The 20,316-nt window shown below is 41.7% G+C and overlaps 1 protein-coding gene across 8 annotated transcripts in view; it reads right to left on the reverse strand.

The window, feature by feature from the left end:
* HERC2 (HECT and RLD domain containing E3 ubiquitin protein ligase 2) overlaps positions 1–19,618 on the reverse strand; it is a 224,880-nt gene extending 205,262 nt beyond the window's left edge. For all 8 annotated transcript variants that reach the window (XM_082395462.1, XM_082395465.1, XM_082395464.1 and 5 more), the window contains exons 1-3: positions 19,260–19,618; positions 18,781–18,883; positions 6,935–7,049 (exon numbers count right to left, since the gene is read on the reverse strand). In XM_082395462.1, the coding sequence (XP_082251588.1) occupies positions 6,935–7,049; positions 18,781–18,852 (187 nt within the window). In that variant the 5' untranslated portion in view covers positions 18,853–18,883; positions 19,260–19,618. The remainder of the gene's footprint in view (positions 1–6,934; positions 7,050–18,780; positions 18,884–19,259) is intronic.
* Between the last annotated feature and the right edge of the window lie 698 nt (positions 19,619–20,316).

Consider the following 20,316-nt stretch of genomic DNA (forward strand, 5'->3'; position numbering starts at 1 on the left):
CAAGACACGGAAACAACCTAACTGTCCATCAATGGATGAATGGATAAAGAAAATGTGTACGTACACACACACAAACACACACACACAGGCACTCTCACACAATGGAATATTATTCAGCCATTAAAAGAAGAAGAAAATCCTGCCATTTAGAACACCATGGTTGACTAGGACATTACACTAAGTGAAATTAAGTCAGACAGACTATATGATCCACTTACATGTAGAATCTAAAAAGGCTTCAACATAGAGACTAGATTGGTGGTTGCCAGGAGCTGCACGGGTCGGAGACATCAGTCAAAGAGTACAAACTTCCAGTTATAAGAAAAATAAGTTATGGGGACGTAATGTACAACATGGTGACTACAGTTAACTGCAGAGTCCTGTATACTTGAAAGCTGCTAAGAGAGTAACTGTAAATGTTCTCACCACACATCAAAAAATGGTAATTATGTGAAGGGATGGACGTGTTAACTAACCTTATTGTGGTAATCATTTCATTTGCTATGTATATCAAATCATCACACTATACATCTTAAACTTACACAATACGTTAATTACATCTCGATAACTATGGAAGGAAAAGACATCTCTCAGAAACTGCTAACTTAGAGGCACCTTTACATTTAGAATTTAAATTCACATACTCCAGGTGAACCCTTGGATAAATCAGACTGACTTGATAACTCTGGTTAAAAATGGCTCTATGTCCATTCCCCGATGTGCTAGCAGTGTGGCATATAACACAGCATACATGATTTCTAAGCCGTGGGTTTGTTTTCTCAAGGAGAGCCTAGTTAATCTGAATTTTCTAAACTGTCTACGTGAGTTTCACTCATCAGAAAGTTGACATGACTTCCACGTGTAAGACTGTGAAAATATAAGATTACAGACTCACTCTAATTGAATTATAAAATTCTGACAAACTTTTTTATATCAATAAAAATCACATTGTTCTGTAGTGTATTACCTTAAAAGCAACGTTCAAATCTTTCATTAACTTACACTGGCCCCAATATTAAATTGATTTAATCGATAGCTAATCTGTGAACCCCTGTACAAATGCTAAGAGAAAATAACTAGATCATCAGTCACCAAGCACAGGTTAACAAATAAATGCACACATGCCTTTGCCTCTTATTGTTACTGCAAGGCAGTATTCAAAACCACCTTTGCGCCTCTTAATGAGCACATTCTTCTTGCTTATTAAACATGTAAAATGGGACCCTTATAATGTGGACTCCAGAGCTCTGCTAAAATGCTCTAACACCTACTTCCCATTTTTTAATCTGTGGTATAATAAAAATATATATTTGGTCTTTGCTCTAGGTTCCTGGCGCAGAGCTCCTAAAACCCTTGGAATTTACTGAGGATAGGAGTGTCTTTTGATACTCATAACAAGCCCCTTTCCACTGTACCTGAGTTTATGCTAATGAGCTGACTCAGCGTGGGGCCTCTAGGTAGCTTCATGATGTGGGCTGGACACCAGAAGGGCCAAACAGTGATTAGAGGGTGAGAACTATCAGGCCCACCCCCTGACCTCTAGAGAGAGGTGGGCTGAGATTAAATTACAAAATCTCTTGAACAACAGAATTTGGGGAGATTCCAGGTTGGTGAACACATAGGTGTGCTGGGAGGGTGGAGGGCCCAGAGAAGGCATGGAAGCTCTGAGCTCCTTTCCCACACCTTGCCTTCTGCATCTCTTCCATTTGGCTGTTCCCGAGCTGTATTCTTTAAAATAAACCAACGAAGTGTTTTCCTGCATTCTGTGAGTTGTTCTAGTGAATTATGGAAACTGAGAGGGTCATGGAAACCTCTGAATTTGTAGTCAGCCAGGCAGAAGTGGGAGTAGTCTGGGAATCCCACTTGAGGCTGGCGTCTGAAGTAGAGGTAGTCTTGAGGGACCGAGCCCTTAATTTGTGGGGCCTGAGCTAACTCCAGTAGTTAAGTGTCAGAACTGGATTGAATTATTAGCTAACCAGCTGGTGCTGGAGAATTACAGAAGTGGTGTGGAACCACTATCCGAATTAGAGGCTACTTAATTTAGATAAAAGTCATAATTAACATGGATGGTTGAGATTAAACCAGAAAGAATGGGGGCAGAGAAATGTAAATATATAAGCAAGATGATCAATGTTACTATCAAGGAATAAAGATGGAAGAAAGATAGGGACTTCCCCGGCAGTCCAGTGGTTAGGGCTCTGCGCTTCCACTGCAGGGGGTGCGGGTTCAATCCCTGGTGGGGGAACTAAGATCCCACATGCCGCACAGCACGGCGCAGCCAAAAAAAATGAAGACAGTAATTTCTGTCTTAAAGGAAAATGTCCAATTATGCCAAAACGTGAAAGAAGATGGTAAGAGATAAGTGAGCAGATAAGTAAATTGCAGAAGATTTGAGGGAAAGGGAACTTTATCTGCCTAAGTTAAACAAAACCTGCAAAAATGTGTCAGAATTGACAAAGTTGATCAATAAACAAAAGTGTGAGCCCTTTACTACCAGGCTGGGCTTTCTCTCTGGGACTACGGCACAGCCATCCTCTCTCGAGCCCAGATCAGCTTCCTCTGAAAGCTGTTTGATGCCACCTTCCCAGGATCAGACTCTAAACTCTGAACTATAAAAATGTCAAGGTAAAAAAAAAAAAAAACTGTCAAGGTATTTTTACACCCAGATGTATCTGGCACTTCCTAGATGACCAGAATAACAAACAGCGGCTCCCACATCATGGAGTTCATGATGTAACACCCACATGCAGCAAGAAGGCTGGACATAAAAATAAGCAGAGATGGGATGCTGCTTCATGAGCTCACAGCTATCACTAGAGCTTCCCTGTGCTTCAAGGCCACAATATGGGAGAGCCAGCGTATCAAAAAGAGAAAATTAGCATTCCCTTGATTAACTTCATACAGGTAGGATGTTATTTAAACAAACACGCTGCAATTCCCAGGATAGTGGGAGGCTCTAGAAATGCTTCCACGCCTCGCTGCCTTTGCTATGTTCTAACCCCCCGGATGGACAAGGACCAGATCCTCACAGAACAGCCAAGAAGCCCACCCTGCAAAAGATTTTACTCCTGTCCATTCTGATAATGTTGCTAAGTGTGATCAATCAACTGGAGCCTCAAGTTTTATCACCTGCTCCCTTCTAAAGCTAAAGGCCAGAAACTGGGTCTTCAACAAACAAAAGCAATAGCACCAACCCTGTAGGGAACAGACTCCAGCAGAAGCTGATACCACTGCTTCCAACAGACATCAGGCAGGCCCCCAGGAGTGGGTTAGGTTTTCCATAAAGGACTCAAGGTTCAAAGCGCTAAGAATTAACTATGAAGGACAGAGTATATTTATGAGGGAAGTCTAACTGTGGTCATTTGCTTTTTCTTAATGTTCTATTTTCTAAGGAGCACATAAGGAAGCTCTTTTCCTCTTTCTGTCTCTGAAACTCCCAATGTAATGGACTGTAGCTGTACAAACAGACACGACATACTCTTTGACAAGCAAGCACCATCAGCAGGACTTGGAAACACATTAGAAAGGCAAATTCCCAGGCCCTATCCCAACTCCAAGTAATCGAAAGCTCTAAGGGTGGGCCAGGCATGGGTGTCTGACCAAGCCTCCAGGTGGTCCTGATGAACTGCAGAGTTTGAGAACCCTTAGGCTTTGAACCTTCAGTGTATAAGCGTGTGCCCCAGGAGCGTGTCCACGCACCAGCAGGCGTACCCTCCTGGACTCAGATGCAGCTGGGCGCTCAAAGGAGCCCACTTCTCTCCAGGCTGGCCCACCCACCCCCGCTGCTCCCTGTGACCCAGCACGCTGCTGCTCTTCTCAGTCCTCCACCTGGAGGCCTGGGCTCCTTTCTCCCCGGGGACCCCACACGCCGCCGCCCTCGAGCCCGGGCCAGGTCTCCCTGGCAACCACAGGGAACACTCCACCTCGGAACTCCTCCAGCCCTGGTTGTGGGTAACATCATGGGGTCTCCATCATCCTGTTACACACCTTGGTTATTCAGACGCCTTTTCTGCCCAAATAATCATGAATTACTTGGGGAGAAAGGTCACATGCAATGTTTTACACCCTCCACAGAAAAACTATAAAACTAGCAGGAAAGTTGTATTCTAAAAAAAAAAAAAAAATCAAAAACTCATCTCATGGAACACATAACTAAAGAGTACTGACTAGACAAAGGAAAAAAAAAAAAACACCCCAAAACAATTAATGCACTTAAGTACAATATGAAGTCAGAAAAAGCCAAAAATAAGCTCCATAAAACTACAAAAAGTTGGTCCTGATGTCAATAAATTACATTTGTAATGTAATAGAAGCAGCAATGAAACTTTTTCAAGAGGCCTGGCTAAGCAAAATACTGGCTACTGTATTTCTACTATCTACATAGACTGAGAAGGTTTACAATAAATGAAACAGCTCATGATACTTAAGTTCTTCACATAAAGGCCAGCCCTAGACAAAAATTAAAAAATAAGCTTAGCATATCTTTTAGTAGCCTCCTAACTTTCCTTTCTTTATATCCTATTCCCTCCTCTACTTTCCTCAAAATAATAAATACAAACAACCCTAAACAGGGCTGAAAGAAATGTTCACTTAAAAAAACGTATACGACTGTAATCTAGCCTGTCTTTTGTAGGGCAGGCCCCCAAAGGAAACATAAAAGCTTACTACGTAGGAGGAAGCATTCTTTCCTCATCAGTAGGACCAGAAAGTTCTAAATGTGATTGCAAAAGAAAGGAAAGTTTATCTCAAGGGAAGCGCAAATTATTAGAAGCCACAATTTCCCAGAAATTAACCATGCAGAAATCCAGCTTGATAACAGTAAGAACTCATCCTAGAATGGGTGGGTGCAGAAGAAAGTGATCAATCCCTGCGGAAAACAGAGCAAAGAAAACTGTGTGTTTGAGGAACTTCTACTCTAATCTGTATTTTCCTCACAATCAACTACAATACAACCACATATAATGTACACAGTCTTAAAAATGAAATTTGTCATGTATAAGCCTGAGGAAAAAAAGTATTTTCTAATAATAAAAAGCACATATCATGCCACATTAAAAATACGAACTTTTACTGAATGTCAAAAAAACTATTCAGTTGGGACCTACATAAAGAACAATTACACTTTGCTTTCTAACCACATGATTTTTAGAAGAACAAAGAACAAAAAATATTCATCAAATGTAATGAAAAAGAAATACACTTTGAACTTTTCCATGTAATTAGCCTCTCTCAGAGTATCTTTTAGAACTAATGTTTCACGAAATACATTTTGGGGAATGAGTTTTAATGCATTAACAAATACTGGAGAGCTGAGACAAAGAGGCACAAAAACTTTAAAAATATACAGAATGGAAAACCATAATTCAAAAAGACACATGCACCCCAATGTTCACTGCAGCACTATTTACAATAGCCAGGTCATGGAAGCAACCTAAATGACCATCGACAGACGAATGGATAAAGAAGATGTAGTACATATATACAATGGAATATTACTCAGCCATAAAAAGGGACGAAACTGGGTCACATTTGTAGAGACGTGGATGGATCTAGAGACTGTCATACAGGGTGAAGTAGGTCAGAAAGAGAAAAACAAATATCGTATATTAATGCATATGTGTGGAACCTAGAAAAATGGTGTAGGTGAACCAGTTTGCAGGGCAGAAATAGAGACCCAGATGTACAGAACAAGTGTATGGACACCAAGGGGGGAAAGTGGCGGGGGTGTGGTGGTGGTGTGATGAATTGGGAGATTGGGATTGACATGTATACATTGATGTGTATAAAATAGATAAGTAATAAGAACCTGCTGTATAAAAAAATAAATAAAATAAAATTCAAAAAAATATATATATACAGAATGAACTACTAAAACTACTAAAACATTACGGAGTGAAAGAAGCACAAAACAGCACAGATGACTACATGATTCTATTTACATGAAAGTCTAGAACACGCAAAACTAATCCACGGTAGAGAAAGATCAGACCAGTAGTTGCCTCTGAGCAGAGAGGGCAGGGGTGAGCTGGGAAGGGGCACGAGAGAACCTTCAAAGTGAGAGTAACATTGAGGGGTTTAAGCTACACCGATTACATCTGTCAAAACTTATGGAATAGTAAACTTAGAACATGTATTTTATCATGCATAAGTTTTACCTTAAAGACAAAAAGTTACACTGAACTGGACCCTGTTAATACCGTGCATGAAGTGCCCAAGGGCGCCAGGTAAGGTGCACCAATGGACAGAGGAGGGACTGGTAGGGCCTGGGGGCTGGGTGCGCGGCTGCTCACTGTGTAGACCTGCAGGCTTTTCAGGTTTGGGGTGGGTCCACGCATTCATTTCTTTTTAAAGCCTAAACAGTGATTCTGATTCACAGCCAAAGTCAAGAACAACTGAGTGACAGAATTTCATTGCGTTTTCATAACTACAGGCCTAACAAGAGTGTTCACTGATATTTCCCTGCATAGACAAGAAGATACAACAGAAGGGGAGCCAAGTCCAGGCCACAGGCCAAAGGCTTCCAAAAAGTGTTTTATACACTCCCACTCGAGAGTCACACAGGAAAAATTTCAGGAATACTGATTATTTCCACTCGACCTTATAATAACCACAATTTATAGTAAGCCAAAGCAATATATATTTTAAAACTTAACGAAGAAACATTAAGTGGAGTTCCTATAAGCTACAAATGAGACATCAGAGGAAGGACACCACAGCAAGGTGGTTTTGCCATGAAAAGGCCTTCAATTCGCATAGAACAGTGAAATCCAGGAAGCTCCTAATATTAACTATCATTTAGACATCTCCAAAGTGAAAACAAAACTTCAGTTATACTCAAGCACACTTCTGTTCCTATAGCACATTCCAAAATTTCTATAAAATGCAATTTATAAAGGTCTTAACACAATGAAAAATACTAGTTAAAGTCTCTTACCTTTTCTAGAAGGAAGCTCTCCATTCTGTGTTAATTCTGTCCCAGTATATACAATTTCTCCATCTTTAACCATTTCATTCCACAGACCACAGAGCCCATCTCGTGTGAACGCAAGCTGGCAATGATAAATAAAATAAACTTACAGAGTAATCGTACTCACAATGCAATTCTTAAAGAATAATATGAAAAAAAACCTCATTCGTTCAACATTTAATGAAAATTGTCCCAAGAAATACAGTTAAGTGAAAAAGGTACTGTGCATAATAGCTTATATACTATGCTACGTTTTGCCTAAGATACAAGAAAAAAGACATGTGGGCAGGTGCTCTGGAAAGATAAACCAGACACAAATAACATGATCACTTATGGGGAGATGGGAAGGGGAACGTGGGTAAAAAGCAGCAGAGGTGAATGAAGGCAAGATTTTGAGTATACCTTACATTTACTTGTAAAACATATAAATGATTTTGATTTTCAAAAAGTACAGTTAAATCATAAAAAGCAAAGTCTATAACTGGTAACAAGCAAATTAACCTGTTTATCAAAAAGAAAAGTACACTTGACCCTTGAACAACTCAGGGGTTAATCCCGTATAACTTTTATAGTCAGCCCTCCATATCCATGGTTCCTCCACATCCACAGACTCAACCAACCATAGACCGTGTAGTACTTCAGTATTTACTACTGAAAAATATCCAAGTACAAGTGGACCCACGTAGTTCAAACGTGCGTTGTTCAGGGTCAACTGTATTTCAAGAGCCTTTTCAACTATACATCTTTAGTTGGATATACTTCAAGGGAAAAAAAACCTTAAACTTTACTAATTGGTCTTATTCACAACCATAATATTGACATTAAAATTTTTCAACTATTTCATGTATATATATTGTAGGATAAAGCAATGTTAATATAATAAAATGTATGTTTATGATAAAGTATGTTAATGTTACTAGAAACTAAGATTTTAAGTATAAAAGATAAAATCAAGGAAGTTTTTAAGAACAATTTGAATTGGAAATCTCAGCATGAATTTATATTTGAATATATCTGCTTGCACTGTCTTTGGAAAAGACCTAAAATCAATGGCACTCTGAGAGCAGTGAGTACACCCAGCACCCAGATACTGGTTTCCAAGCACCACTTCCCACTAAATGAAACCTGGGCTCTAGGGAAAAAAAGGCTGAGTCAAGGACCGGGGCAGAAAGGTGAGCCTGGACTATCTTAAGTTTGCACCAAAAAAGCTGCTCAAAGCCTGATGAGGACTCCCTCACTGGCCAAATTTAGAATAATTTTGAACATCAAAATACATAACGACTATATTGGACTGAAAAAGTTTTAAATAAAAACACGAGTCCATAGTGATATTCAAAGACAAAACAAAAACGCTCACAAAAGTGCTCTTGGTTGTCAGTGTTTAGAAGTCAGAAAAGGTTTCCCAGAGAAAGCAGTCACTGAAGGGCGGGGGCATGGTGAACACCCAAAGAAGGCATCCATTCTGAAAACGGCAGGTACAACAGAAACCCTCTTCTCAGACATACAAGACACTTTTAATTTTCTTTGTTCACAAGTCCACCAGCTTGTCCCTTGTCATCAATCCAACATTCGCCACTCTCATGAAGCATCCACTACTTCCAGACTCAGTTTCTTTAAAGGGAGCAAGAACTGAAGGGCACTTTGTGAGCAATCTTAGTGCACAATTCCTTTAGACTTGCAAGGCTTTTCCTGCAATCCTTTACAGTTCTCTCTTACCTAACCTGTACAAGTCATTTTTTTAGCATCTCACTTTTATCCAAACAATGTGTAGTAGGCAAATCTAAGATGCCCTCAAGATCCTTGCCCCCCCTGGGGCACACACACCCTGTGTAATCCTCTCTCTGAGTGTGGGCAGGACTTGTGAATATAGGACGGGACTTTCCACCTGTGACTAGGTTTTGTTTCCTTCTGTGGCAAAAGTGAAGGAATTTCTCATATATAATTAAGGTCTCACATCGGTTGATTTCTAGTTAACCAAAAGGACGATTATCCTAGGGCCCTGTCAGGTAAAAGCCCTTAAGAGGATGGGGCCATCCTGAAGAGACACTCTCCCAGCCACTGCTATGAGCTGCCAATGGAGGGGGCGTCTCCTAGGAGCCCACAGCTCAGCCCCACCCAACACCCAACAAACTGAATTCTGCCGACAAGGACCCCAGTGAGACTCCAGATGAGAAAGCAGACTGGTCAGCACCCTGACTGCAGCCTGTGAATCCCAAAGCAGAAGACCCAGCTAAGCCATGGCCAGACACCTGACCCACACAGAAAAGGGGAGAGAGTAAACGGGGTTGTTTTAAGCTGCTGAATTTCTGGTCAGTGACTTGTTACATAGCAACAGAAAACCAATTTGGCATCTAACTTAGTTTTCACAGAAGCAACAACTTTCTCTCAGCACTCATATTTTATCTGTCCACATCACTAACAAGATAACTGCCATAAACATACTTGAGACCAAAACATGACTGTGGGCAAAAGTATTAACTGGTAGAGGGAGAAGTAAATCGTTTCTAAAAAGTGAGCCACAAACGTTCAAGGCCCCTGAGGTTTTAATGCGTGAATGGAAAGGCCTGGCTCATCTGCTGGTCTGCGTAAGAGGAGGGCAGCTAAGAGCTGCCGCTGGCCTCAGTCCTGGCCCGCATGGCCACACAGGCAAACAGTGGCCAGAATAGATAGCCCCACGCGTGCTGTGCTCCAGCAGTTACACGCCACCTCCAGGGGCCAGGGAATAAATGATCACACCTCCAGCCATAACTCAGCGTCAGGGCAGTGGAGAGGACAGAGGAAGAAACCAGAAACAGAGGAAATAACTTAGGAGGCCTCTGCTAAGAGCTCCCCAAAACAGGATGAGAGCCTAAGCCAAGACATGGAAGAGAAGAAGTATGTAAGACATTTCAGATCAAACGGGACAGAGCAGATGTGAAAAGTGAAAAACCAGGTAGGGAACAGACTCAGGATGAGAGGGAATTAGCTCAGTTTTAACCACTGAGATTTGCACCAACTACTGAACATAAACATGGAGATACTCTCCCCATGCACGCACACACACGTACACACATACACACACAGACACAATTACACACATACTGCAAATACAAATTCAGATCTTAGCAGAGTGTTCAGGGCTAGAGGTTCAAATCTGGGAGTCAACAGCATGGGCTGTAGACCTGCAGAAGATGCTAATGCGGAAGGAGGGAGGGTGGACCAGCCCCGACTGCCCACTAGGATTACCCCAGGGTGGCTGGGGACGAAACATTTATTATAGAATAAGCCAAGGAAGAAGCCCAGCTTACATGGAAACAAGAACTATCACTACCGCCCCCCATTCTTTCATCACTCGGGTCATGTTGGGAAGAATAAGAGCAGGGCAGCTGTGTGGAAGGTAGACACTGGGTGTCTGGAGGGATACTCGCTGTAGAAGCCTCTTAGGAACTGCGGACGTGAACTCGAGTAACCACCAAACTACAATGGTTCGGGCATCTGAAAGGATTCGAGGAAGGAGGAACACTGCTAAGGCAACAAAGCAAGCTTCCATGGAGCAGGGCTTGAAAGAGCTAGACTGCAGAAGGCAGAGACGAAGCCCCTGGGAGAGCATTCCAAGGCACTGGGAGGGAAGCACAGGATCCCAAGGAGAAAGAGGCCGGGAAAACTGGGAAATTATCATGGCACTGGAAGAATAACCTGCACAAGCAGTAAAAGTCACTTCAATTTGTCAGTTTAAGAGTATTTGTACAACAGTCTATAAATAGCTTGTCTTTATTAGTAGGTAATTTACATAAACGTTCCCAATGGGTGACAATATAGATCTTAAATTTTAACTTTTTTCACGTAGAATCCAGATGCCTCTGATTAGCGTTACTCAGTCTTAGGACCCTTTTCCAATGTGCTCTTACATTCTTACCTCACACCTCTAAAATGACATAGCAGGTAAAGGCATTTTCATCCTGAAAAGAAGCCAGCAAGGGGGGTAGTAATAGGCCCAGTTCTGAGGGTCAGTAACTAAAACTTAGAAGTTCAATTACCTGACCAAGATCACACAACACCGAGGCTGTCAGAGTTTTTGGGAACAGGCCTAACTCTCAAGCTTGTTCTCTTCTCACCAACACCACAACATGCACCAACACGTGCAGTAAGGAGGCCTGGGGGAGCCATCACAGGTGCTACCAATACTTGAAAACCAAATAGAATTGGGCAAGCTGACCCTTAAGGTATCTATTAAAATCACTACTTCAGAACTGTATAATCCGAATATAATATAATTAATAATATAAAATAATCCAACACAATATAATCCGAAACAGAATATGCCAAATGAAATAAATGGCATTTTGATTAACTTATAGTTAGAAAATGTTTATTTTTTCTATTTTTAAAATATGCCTGAAATGGGAACTGTTCAAATATCTGCAGATGACTAAAGTAAAGATATCTGGCTTTTTTTCTTAGCCTTGCAGAAAAATACTTTCTAAACACCTACTGAACACAGGACAATTCCAAAAAATTTTAAGAACAGGTTTCTAGAACAACTGGAAAGGTCAGAAAGAAACATAAAGTACACCTGTTTGAAGACATCCAGGCAGCAAGGAGAGGAGGACAGCCCAGGGAGCCAAAGGCTGCCTCCCTAGAGGCACCTGCCAATTCTGCGAGCAGGGCTGAGACCAAGCACAGCTCAGTGGAGCTGCTGAGAGGCCGGAGCCATGGTGCTCACAGGGAAGAGGCCTGTGAGGAAGAGGTAAACGTGCCATGCTTTGAGCAGAACTCCGAAGGGCCACGCACACAGAAGTACGGGTGAGGTGCACGCAGACCGGCAGGAGCCCAGGTTTGAACCATCACAGTTCCCTACTGCTCTGAAGTAACCTGAGGTCACTAGTGCTACTAGTTTGACAGATCCTCTCTGGAAGGAGGAAAGCATTACCCAATGCCCCCAAATGATCACAACAACTTTTCATGTACAATACCTAGAACTCAAACAAAAATAAAAATGGGTAAGATAAGACCACATGACTGAAAAATGAAAAAAATGGAAGACAGCATAAACAAATCAAGAGTGGATCCAGAAAACAGACATACAGATACAGACTGCCCTAAAAAGGAAAGCCCGAGTAACAGATTAAAGTGCTGACACTTTCCCTGGTAGATGCCAGCCCAGGGCAGTGAGGGGAAGGGCAGAGGGAGAGGCAAGACAAGGAAGCATAGGAAGCAAATGATGCAGCAAGTTACTACAGGGGTCAGCAAATTAAGGCCCAGCCCAGGGGCCAAACCTGGCCCACGACCTGATCTCATATGGCCCTCAAGCTAAGAGTGGCTTTTACATTTTTCAGTGATCGAAAAATAACCAAGAGAAGGAAAATATTTCATGACACATGAAAATTATGACATTCAAACTTCAGTATCCATAAAGTTTCTGGAGCCTACCAACATGCACTTGTTTTTATGTACTGTCTGTAGCTGCTTTTGCATGACAACAGCAAAGGTGAGCAGCTGTTACAGAGGACACATGGCCCACAGAAATATTTACGATCTGGCCCTTTACAGGAAAAGTTTGCAGACTCCCGTTTTACTGCACCGGTCCCCACTCCATGGTGTGCGGCAGGCACACTTCCCAGGCATGTGGGGCTCTTCGCCAAGGTCTGCAAGAAGAAACCACAGACCTGTCCAAGGAGGGGAATAAAAGGGGGTGGGGGGTGGGAATTAAAATACCCAGTTCCCGTATCTCTCTTTACCAAGCGGTGAACGTTCACCCCATGGAAAGTGAGCTCCTGCTCTCCCCCACCTTCCAGACGATGTCACCGGCAACTCCATGGTAGGCAGCTGGGAAGCCCTAACCTACGCCCTGCTGTGTGACACTACATCTAAGACGAGGAGGAGAAGGGCGGCCCACAGGCACGCTGGGGTATCAACCCAGAGGGAAAGGGAGACGCAGTCGAGGAATCTAAAGAGGCTGCGCAAGGTTTAATGTGTTCAGGCAACTGAAAGACCACATTAACAACTTCAGCAGAGAACTGGAAACTATAGAAGAGTACCTAATGTGGCAGTTAAGCAAACTGTCAAAACACTTCACACTAAACGTTTAAAATAGGTGCATTTTACTAAATATAATTATACCTCAATAGAATGCATTCAAACAAAAATGTGGAAATTCTAAAACCAAAAAAAAACAGTATCTAAAATTAAGAAGTCAATAAATGAGATTAAAAGCAGATTGGAAAGGCCTGTGCTTCCACCTGTGAAGAATTAACTTCTTTAGGAATTACCTGTCTGGTAGAAAACCAAACAGAATATATCAAACAGCTGTTTTCCAACACTGGACAACAGACAGCCCAGAACTGTGAGCCCTGAGAAGGGCAACAAATGAAATAAGGGCTACAACTTCCCAAACTTAATGCCTGGAAGCAGCTTCCAGGCTGCAACACAGGAAAGGGGAACCCAAATAGAGCCCAGAGGTCTTGCTGAATGGAGGAGACAGACCAGCTATAAGTAGGTCAAAATGACAAGACTACAGGAGAGGAAGTTGGCTGCAGAGAGACTGATCTCTGGAGATGGGCAGAGGGGACCCCTTGAGACTTTGGCTGAGAACTGATCTGGGTATGGGTTGAGAACACTCCCAAGGCTGGGGAAAGAAGCACTAAAAAGGAGTAGGCAGAACCCCCATGATTCACAGTCTGGGAAATCTTGTGTTTCCACCAACCAGAACAGAAAGACCTCCCAACACACCAAGCATTAGAGTCCTGAGAAGGACATTGCCTTAATAAGGCAGATAAATTAGCCCAAGATTAAAGGCTGTGCTAAATCAGTCCAAACAAACCTTAGGATCAATCTTTGAAAGGCCACATTGATCCCAAGTAACTTACATGCATGCCAGACAAAACTAATGTTCTGTAAAAGAATAAAATAAAATCTAACACAGAATAACATAATATTTATTTATAATGTCCAACATTTAATAAAAAATTACCAGGCATGCAGACATGCCCCATAACCAGAGCAATAAATCAAAAGAAATGATAGATTCAGTCAATCGGAATAAATGCAGAAATGACAGACATGATGGAATTAGCAGACAAGAATGTTAAAAGCTCTATTATAGATATGTTCCATGTACTCACAGAGAGGAAAATATGAACATCATGACAAGTGAAATGGAAGATACAAAAAGGACTGGAATGGAACCTCTAAAGATGAAAAATACAAGATCTAAAGTGAAAACTTCAATGCATAGGATTACTAAATTAGACACTGCAGAACAGTTCTACTATAATCCAACACGTCTAAGCATACAGCTCTTACATGCTATGCTCTCTCCCTTTTAAAACTCACTCTGGGTTCTACCCATAACTATAGGTTTAATGCCCACCACCAGTCTTCATGTCAATGTACAGTCATTCAGTCATCTAAAGATCTTTCTCTACTCAATTCCTCAGGAAGGGCTCATGGAAACAATATTTCCTGAGTTCCGGCTCATTGATAAACTTGTGTCCTTTCTACCTGAAAAGTCAGTTTTGCTAGAACATAAAATCCTTGGCTCACATTTTCTTTTCTTGGGTGCCATGAATATGTTACTCAGCTTTCTTCTGCATAAGGCCTTGTTGTCAAGTCTAACGATAAACTCATTTTCTTTCCTTTATAACTATTATTAGTCTTTTCCAAGAACCAAAGCTAAAAGTTAGTTCTTTAAAAAAGACTAACAAAATATATAAACCCCTGACAAGACAGGTCCAAAGTACAGAAGAGATACAAACAACCAAACTCATGATACTACCTATTCACAGACACAAAAGTAATCACAAGAAGTCATTATGAAAATCAATTAAGTTACCTGTATGTACAACATCCTTTTATTTCTACGTATCATCTGTCAACTGGAAAACCTGAGATTTGAATTTACCAGGATGTTCATGTTTACATTTTTTAATCTACTGATATTTCTAAGCGTAAAGTGACAATATATACATTTAATAACTTTAAGTTTAAAAGCTAACTTTCATGCTGAATCATTTTAAATTGATGACTAGAAGAAAAGAAAAATTCAATCTGAGTTGCATTATTGATACACTCAACAACTTTGATGGGCCTCAAAGGCATTATACTGAGTGAACAAAGCCAGTTTCAAAAGGTCACATACCATACGACATTCTCAAAATGACAAAATTATAGAGATGGAGAACAGATTAGTGATTGCCAGGGGTCAAAAATGGTAGAGGAAGTTGAGTGTGACTATAGAGGGACAGCAGGAGGGAGATCTTTGTGGTGATGGAACACTTCTGGATCTTAATTGTGGCGGTGGTTACATGAATAAACACATATGATAAAATGGCATAGAACTATGCACACATTGTACCAACGTCAATTTGCTGGTTTTAATATTATACTATAGTTGCCTAAGATTGTACCACTGGGGGAGTCTGGAAGAAGAGTATACCATGACCTCTCTACTTTCTTTGCAACTTCCTGTGGGTCTATTACTATTTCAAAATAAAAAGCTTTAAAAATTGCTTCATACATATCTAATTTCATGTTCCAATTCAAAGAACCCAAAAATAGAAACTGTAGGAGATTGATCTGAGTACAGCTTATTCAAAAAAGAACAGGATAACGCCATTCGTGGACCCATGCTCAAAGACACACCCTTAACCTTACATCAAGACTAGCAAGGGACTTCCCCGGTGGTCCAGTGGTTAAGACTCTGCGCTTCCACTGCGGACGGCACGGGTTCGATCTCCAGTCAGGGAACTAAGATTCCACATGCCATACGGCACAGCCAAAAAGAAAAAAAAAAAAAAAAAAAGACTAGGAAATAAATATGCATATATATTTTAAGAATAAAAAGTTTTTAAGGTATTATGGTTCTTTTGCTTAATTGACTTTTTGGTTCACCAAAAAAACTACCAATCACATCAGACAGAAGGACTTTTACTGTAAATATAAACATGGTAATGGTAGTGATTATGTAGCTAACACTTCTTAGCTCTGTATTTGTTGCCTCCTCAAGGGAGTTGTGAAGGAAGATGGCGACTCAAGGAACTCCACACAACAACCAGAAAAGAGTACTGAAGAAGTAAAAAGCATTATATATGTAAAAACCAGATATATGCCTGCCATATAATGGGTACTCCATTAGAGGCAGCTGGTTACAAAGTCCAAGGCCTGAGGGATCTAAATATCTCTGATCAAGAAAGTCTAGGATTAGTGTCTATATTCTCTATAATAGACACATATTAAAACTTTTCACAATCTCCAAAAATTTTTCCTTTCTAAAGTCACTGAAAACTTCACAGGCATTTCAAATAAAAATAGCCACAGAAAAACAGATTAGCTAACTCTTACAGCTAAGAAACATGTTTCTACCCCACATATTATTCATTACCCAGGTGTCAATCCTGCTCCCAATACAAAAGCCTACTTAAGGAAGGGGACCCTTCCCACTCCAGGTGGGAGAGACATCCCCAACAAGATAAGTGTAAAACCTGTCAGAATAAGGCCGGCATCCACAATATGTGTTTTCAGGAAAGATTCCAAAGAGTAAACCATGTCTAAGTTATTCCTTAGGGTAAAACAACAACATTCATTCCTCACATTTAATAAGCAATGCTGGAGAAATTGTATAAAACCAAGGTCAGCAATCATTTTTTCACACTATTTTCATTTATCTCACAGCTTCAATACCCATACTACATTTTTCCTCTATCCAAAGCCTAGGTCTCTTCACTTATTCCTAGGAGTTTGGAAGACTTCTGAATAGTACTCAAATGTCTAAGAAGGGCCAAGCACTGTATATTACTCTAAATAAACCAAAGGTAAAATGGTAATCGCTCAAAGGCATAAGTGGTGTTTCTTTTTATGTATATCTGCCTCACTCACTGTAGGCACTCAACTCAGCATTAAACAGGTTTTAGATCAAGATGCTAAAACTCATATTTAGCAATTATTCAATTATAATTACTAAGGGAAAAAAAACTTCATTAGGTAAAGTTCTTTACTTCAAAAAGTTTTGTAAATATATAAATACTAATACAAAAACAATTCTTGGGACTTCCCTGGTGGTCCAGTGGGTAAGACTCTGCACTCCCAATGCAGGGGGCCAGGGTTCAATCCCTGGTCAGGGAACTAGATCCCACATGCATGCCACAACTAAGAAGTCCACATGTCTGAACTAAAGATCCCGAGTGCGGCAACTAAGACCCAGCGCAGCCAAAATAAATAAAATAAATAAATTTTCTTTTCAATTTTTTTTAAATAAATAAAAAATAAAAACAATTTTTAAAATCAGTTTGCCTGAATCTCAAGATTTTGTAAATAAGAAATTATTCATCTCTCACTTCCCCCACCCCTGCTTAAAAAAAAAAAAAAAAAAAAAAGGTCAAAGGAAGGGCTTCCCTGGTGGCGCAGTGGTTGAGAATCTGCCTGCCAATGCAGGGGACACGGGTTCGAGCCCTGGTCTGGGAAGATCCCACATGTCGCGGAGCAACTAGGCCCGTGAGCCACAACTACTGAGCCTGCGCATCTGGAGCCTGTGCTCCGCCTCTCACAGCTACTGAGCCTGCGTGTCTGGAGCCTGTGCTCCGCAACAAGAGAGGCCGCGACAGCGAAGAGGCCCGCGCACCGCGATGAAGAGTGGCCCCCACTTGCCGCAACTAGAGAAAGCCCTCGCACAGAAACGAAGACCCAACACAGACAAAAATAAATATAAAATAAATAAATAAATAAAAGAGCCTTCCCTAAAAAAATTTTTTTAAAAAGTCAAAGGAAAACAAAGTAATTGCTAAATAAAAGGTAATGTTTAAATTTTTTTTTAAAAAGTCACTACTATGCCAATTCTTAACCCAATTCTTCTTGTTTTTCTTATCTAACATTACACCATTAATAACAATCCCATCACCCACAACATAGTTCTTAACACTTGGCTCTGAAACCAACTAGGACTCAACACTTAAAAAAAAAATTTAAGAAGGGCAATAATGCTTCACTTCAAGTATCTAAGATCAACTGCTTACAGAATACATGACTTGCGTCATGCAGTATGTAAGACTGTATTTAAACAAGGTTAAGATTACTTGAGAAATACTTAAAATGGTTAACCTCAGGGAAGAGGGAAAAAACACATACACACTACAAAATATTTCAGCCATTTCTTTCTGAGGGCAACAGGGAGTTACAAACACAGTTTTTCCATTTGCAAACAAAACTAACTTGGGATAAAGAAAAGACTACAGAAACATCATCGTTATTTATTTGGCAATTTCTGAACAAGCATGCAATTACCTTAAAACAAAATATTAGAGAGTCTAAGGCTAACATTTTGTTTCCACATGTTCTTGACGTGAAAATCCAAGTACTCCTCTTAATAAGGCCAGTGAGAATACAAAACAAGCAGCTCAACTGAACCCTTGTCGCTCCAGAAACACAAACACAGAATCCCATAGAAATAAGTGAGTTTCTGCAGGACATAATAAATGACTGTATGTCACTTCTCCCCCACATAATTAACTGAACATCTCAAAAAGTATCACTAAACAGTCACCAAGATATGGCTAAGAATGATACAGACCTCTTAAAAAATAACAACAAAAAATTTTTGCATAACTATCTCATTTCTTGCACTTATAAATAACTGTAATTAAAATGTAGCCACACACACTATAAAAAGAGCAATAAAAATTGACACAATAAAAGGTACATTTAAAGTTATAGAAAACAAACCTGCTTCTCTCATATGGCAAGATCTGATCTGCATGCCCTTACATACCCTAAAGAAAGGGTTCACCAGAAATTTAACTATGTAGGCAGGAAAACACCAGGAAAAAGGAATGTCAAAACCCCACCTGTATATCTGTTTTCAACCATTTGGAGTCAAGTCGAGCCTGAGCAGCCAAACAGAAAGAATCAGAAGGCATCTTTCCCCCGATTTCCTCCCAGTCGTCAAACCTGCAAGTAAAACAGAAACGCTGAAGACCTAAACCTTTTCAGAATTTTACAAAGACCCTACCGCAAGGTTTAATGCGGCAAAAAGAGAGAACAGGAAGGAGGGAGAGGAGAAGCTCTGGAGGAGGGGAGTGAGAGGAGGAGAGAGGGAAAGAGAAAGATGGGGCGAGAAAGGAAAAAGCCTACTTCCAGTCCAGGTAAGAGTCACACACGGGATTCGCCCGGGTCTGTACCACGTCGGCGAGACCTTGAGAATGGACGGTTACAAGACCAAATCACAATGTCATCCCCTTCCCTTAAATCCAAAAGGTAAACACACAGACTGCAAGAAGCCCACATCTCAACGACAAATGACACCAGCACGCATCCTCCGCTTTACCTCAGGCCAGAACTGGTGCGTGAAATAAATTAATCAAAATTCACGTCTGCAGAAAAATCCAAAACAATAATCACTTGGAAATGAAAAGACAGCCCGAGACGCGCGCCGCGGGCGGTCCGCGCAGGCCCCGGTCCGGCGGCTGCGCCAACGCCCGCCGTGCCCCGGTTTGGCCCGGCCCCGGCCCGCACCGCCCCAGCGGCCGGCCGCCCTCGCCGCCCCCCGAGGACGAAGACCGGACGGCAGAGGCCCGGTTGCCTGGCTCCGGCGCGTGCGGACACAGCCCCAAAGGCCACGGGCTCCGCCGGCACTCCCAATCCCGGGGCCTGCAATCCCGGCGCCTCCCGAGGCCGGAGGGGCGGGCCGACGCGGGGCTACGGCCCCCGCGGCCCAGCCAATCGCATCGAGGCGTCTCCGCAGGCCCAGCCAATCGGGAAGAGGAGCATCCCCGCCCCTTCTGCCGACTCTCCAAGTTTCCTTCAATCCGGCTCCTCTTCCTCCTTGAGCTCACCCCCTTGCGGTCAAGGCCAACCGAAGACGCCGAGAGGCGGGATTTCCGCCGCACGCACGCACGCACACGCTCCTGAACCGGACTTCTCCCCGCGCTCTCGGAAAGCCAGCCGGTACGGAGACAGCGTGGTGCTGCGGGGTGGTTCGGCGTGGGCGGGGGCTAGGGCTGAAAGTGAGGCGGGATGGGGTCTGCAAGAGCCTCTTCCTGCCTGTCCCACTGAATGCAACTAAAACCTTGCTCAGAATACATGGAGCAGCTGGTAGCAGGGGGATCAGAGAAGGAAATGAGAGCTTTTAGTTCCACTGAACCAGTAGCCAGAAAACAATGCTTAAGAAATTTAAAACAAAGTCATACAAAGTATGTTCTCTGATCATAATAGAATTAACTACAAATCATTAAGAGATACAGGACAATCTCCAAACACTTGGAAGTTAAACAATATATTTCTAGATAGTCCATGGGTCAAAGAAGAAATCTCAAAGGAAAAGAACTATTTTGAATTGAACAAAATTAAAATGCAACATCAAAATTTGTGGGACTCAACTAAAA

This window comes from Balaenoptera borealis (genome assembly GCF_965194805.1).
Source record: "Balaenoptera borealis genome assembly, chromosome: 6".
NCBI classification, from domain to species: Eukaryota; Metazoa; Chordata; class Mammalia; order Artiodactyla; family Balaenopteridae; genus Balaenoptera; species Balaenoptera borealis.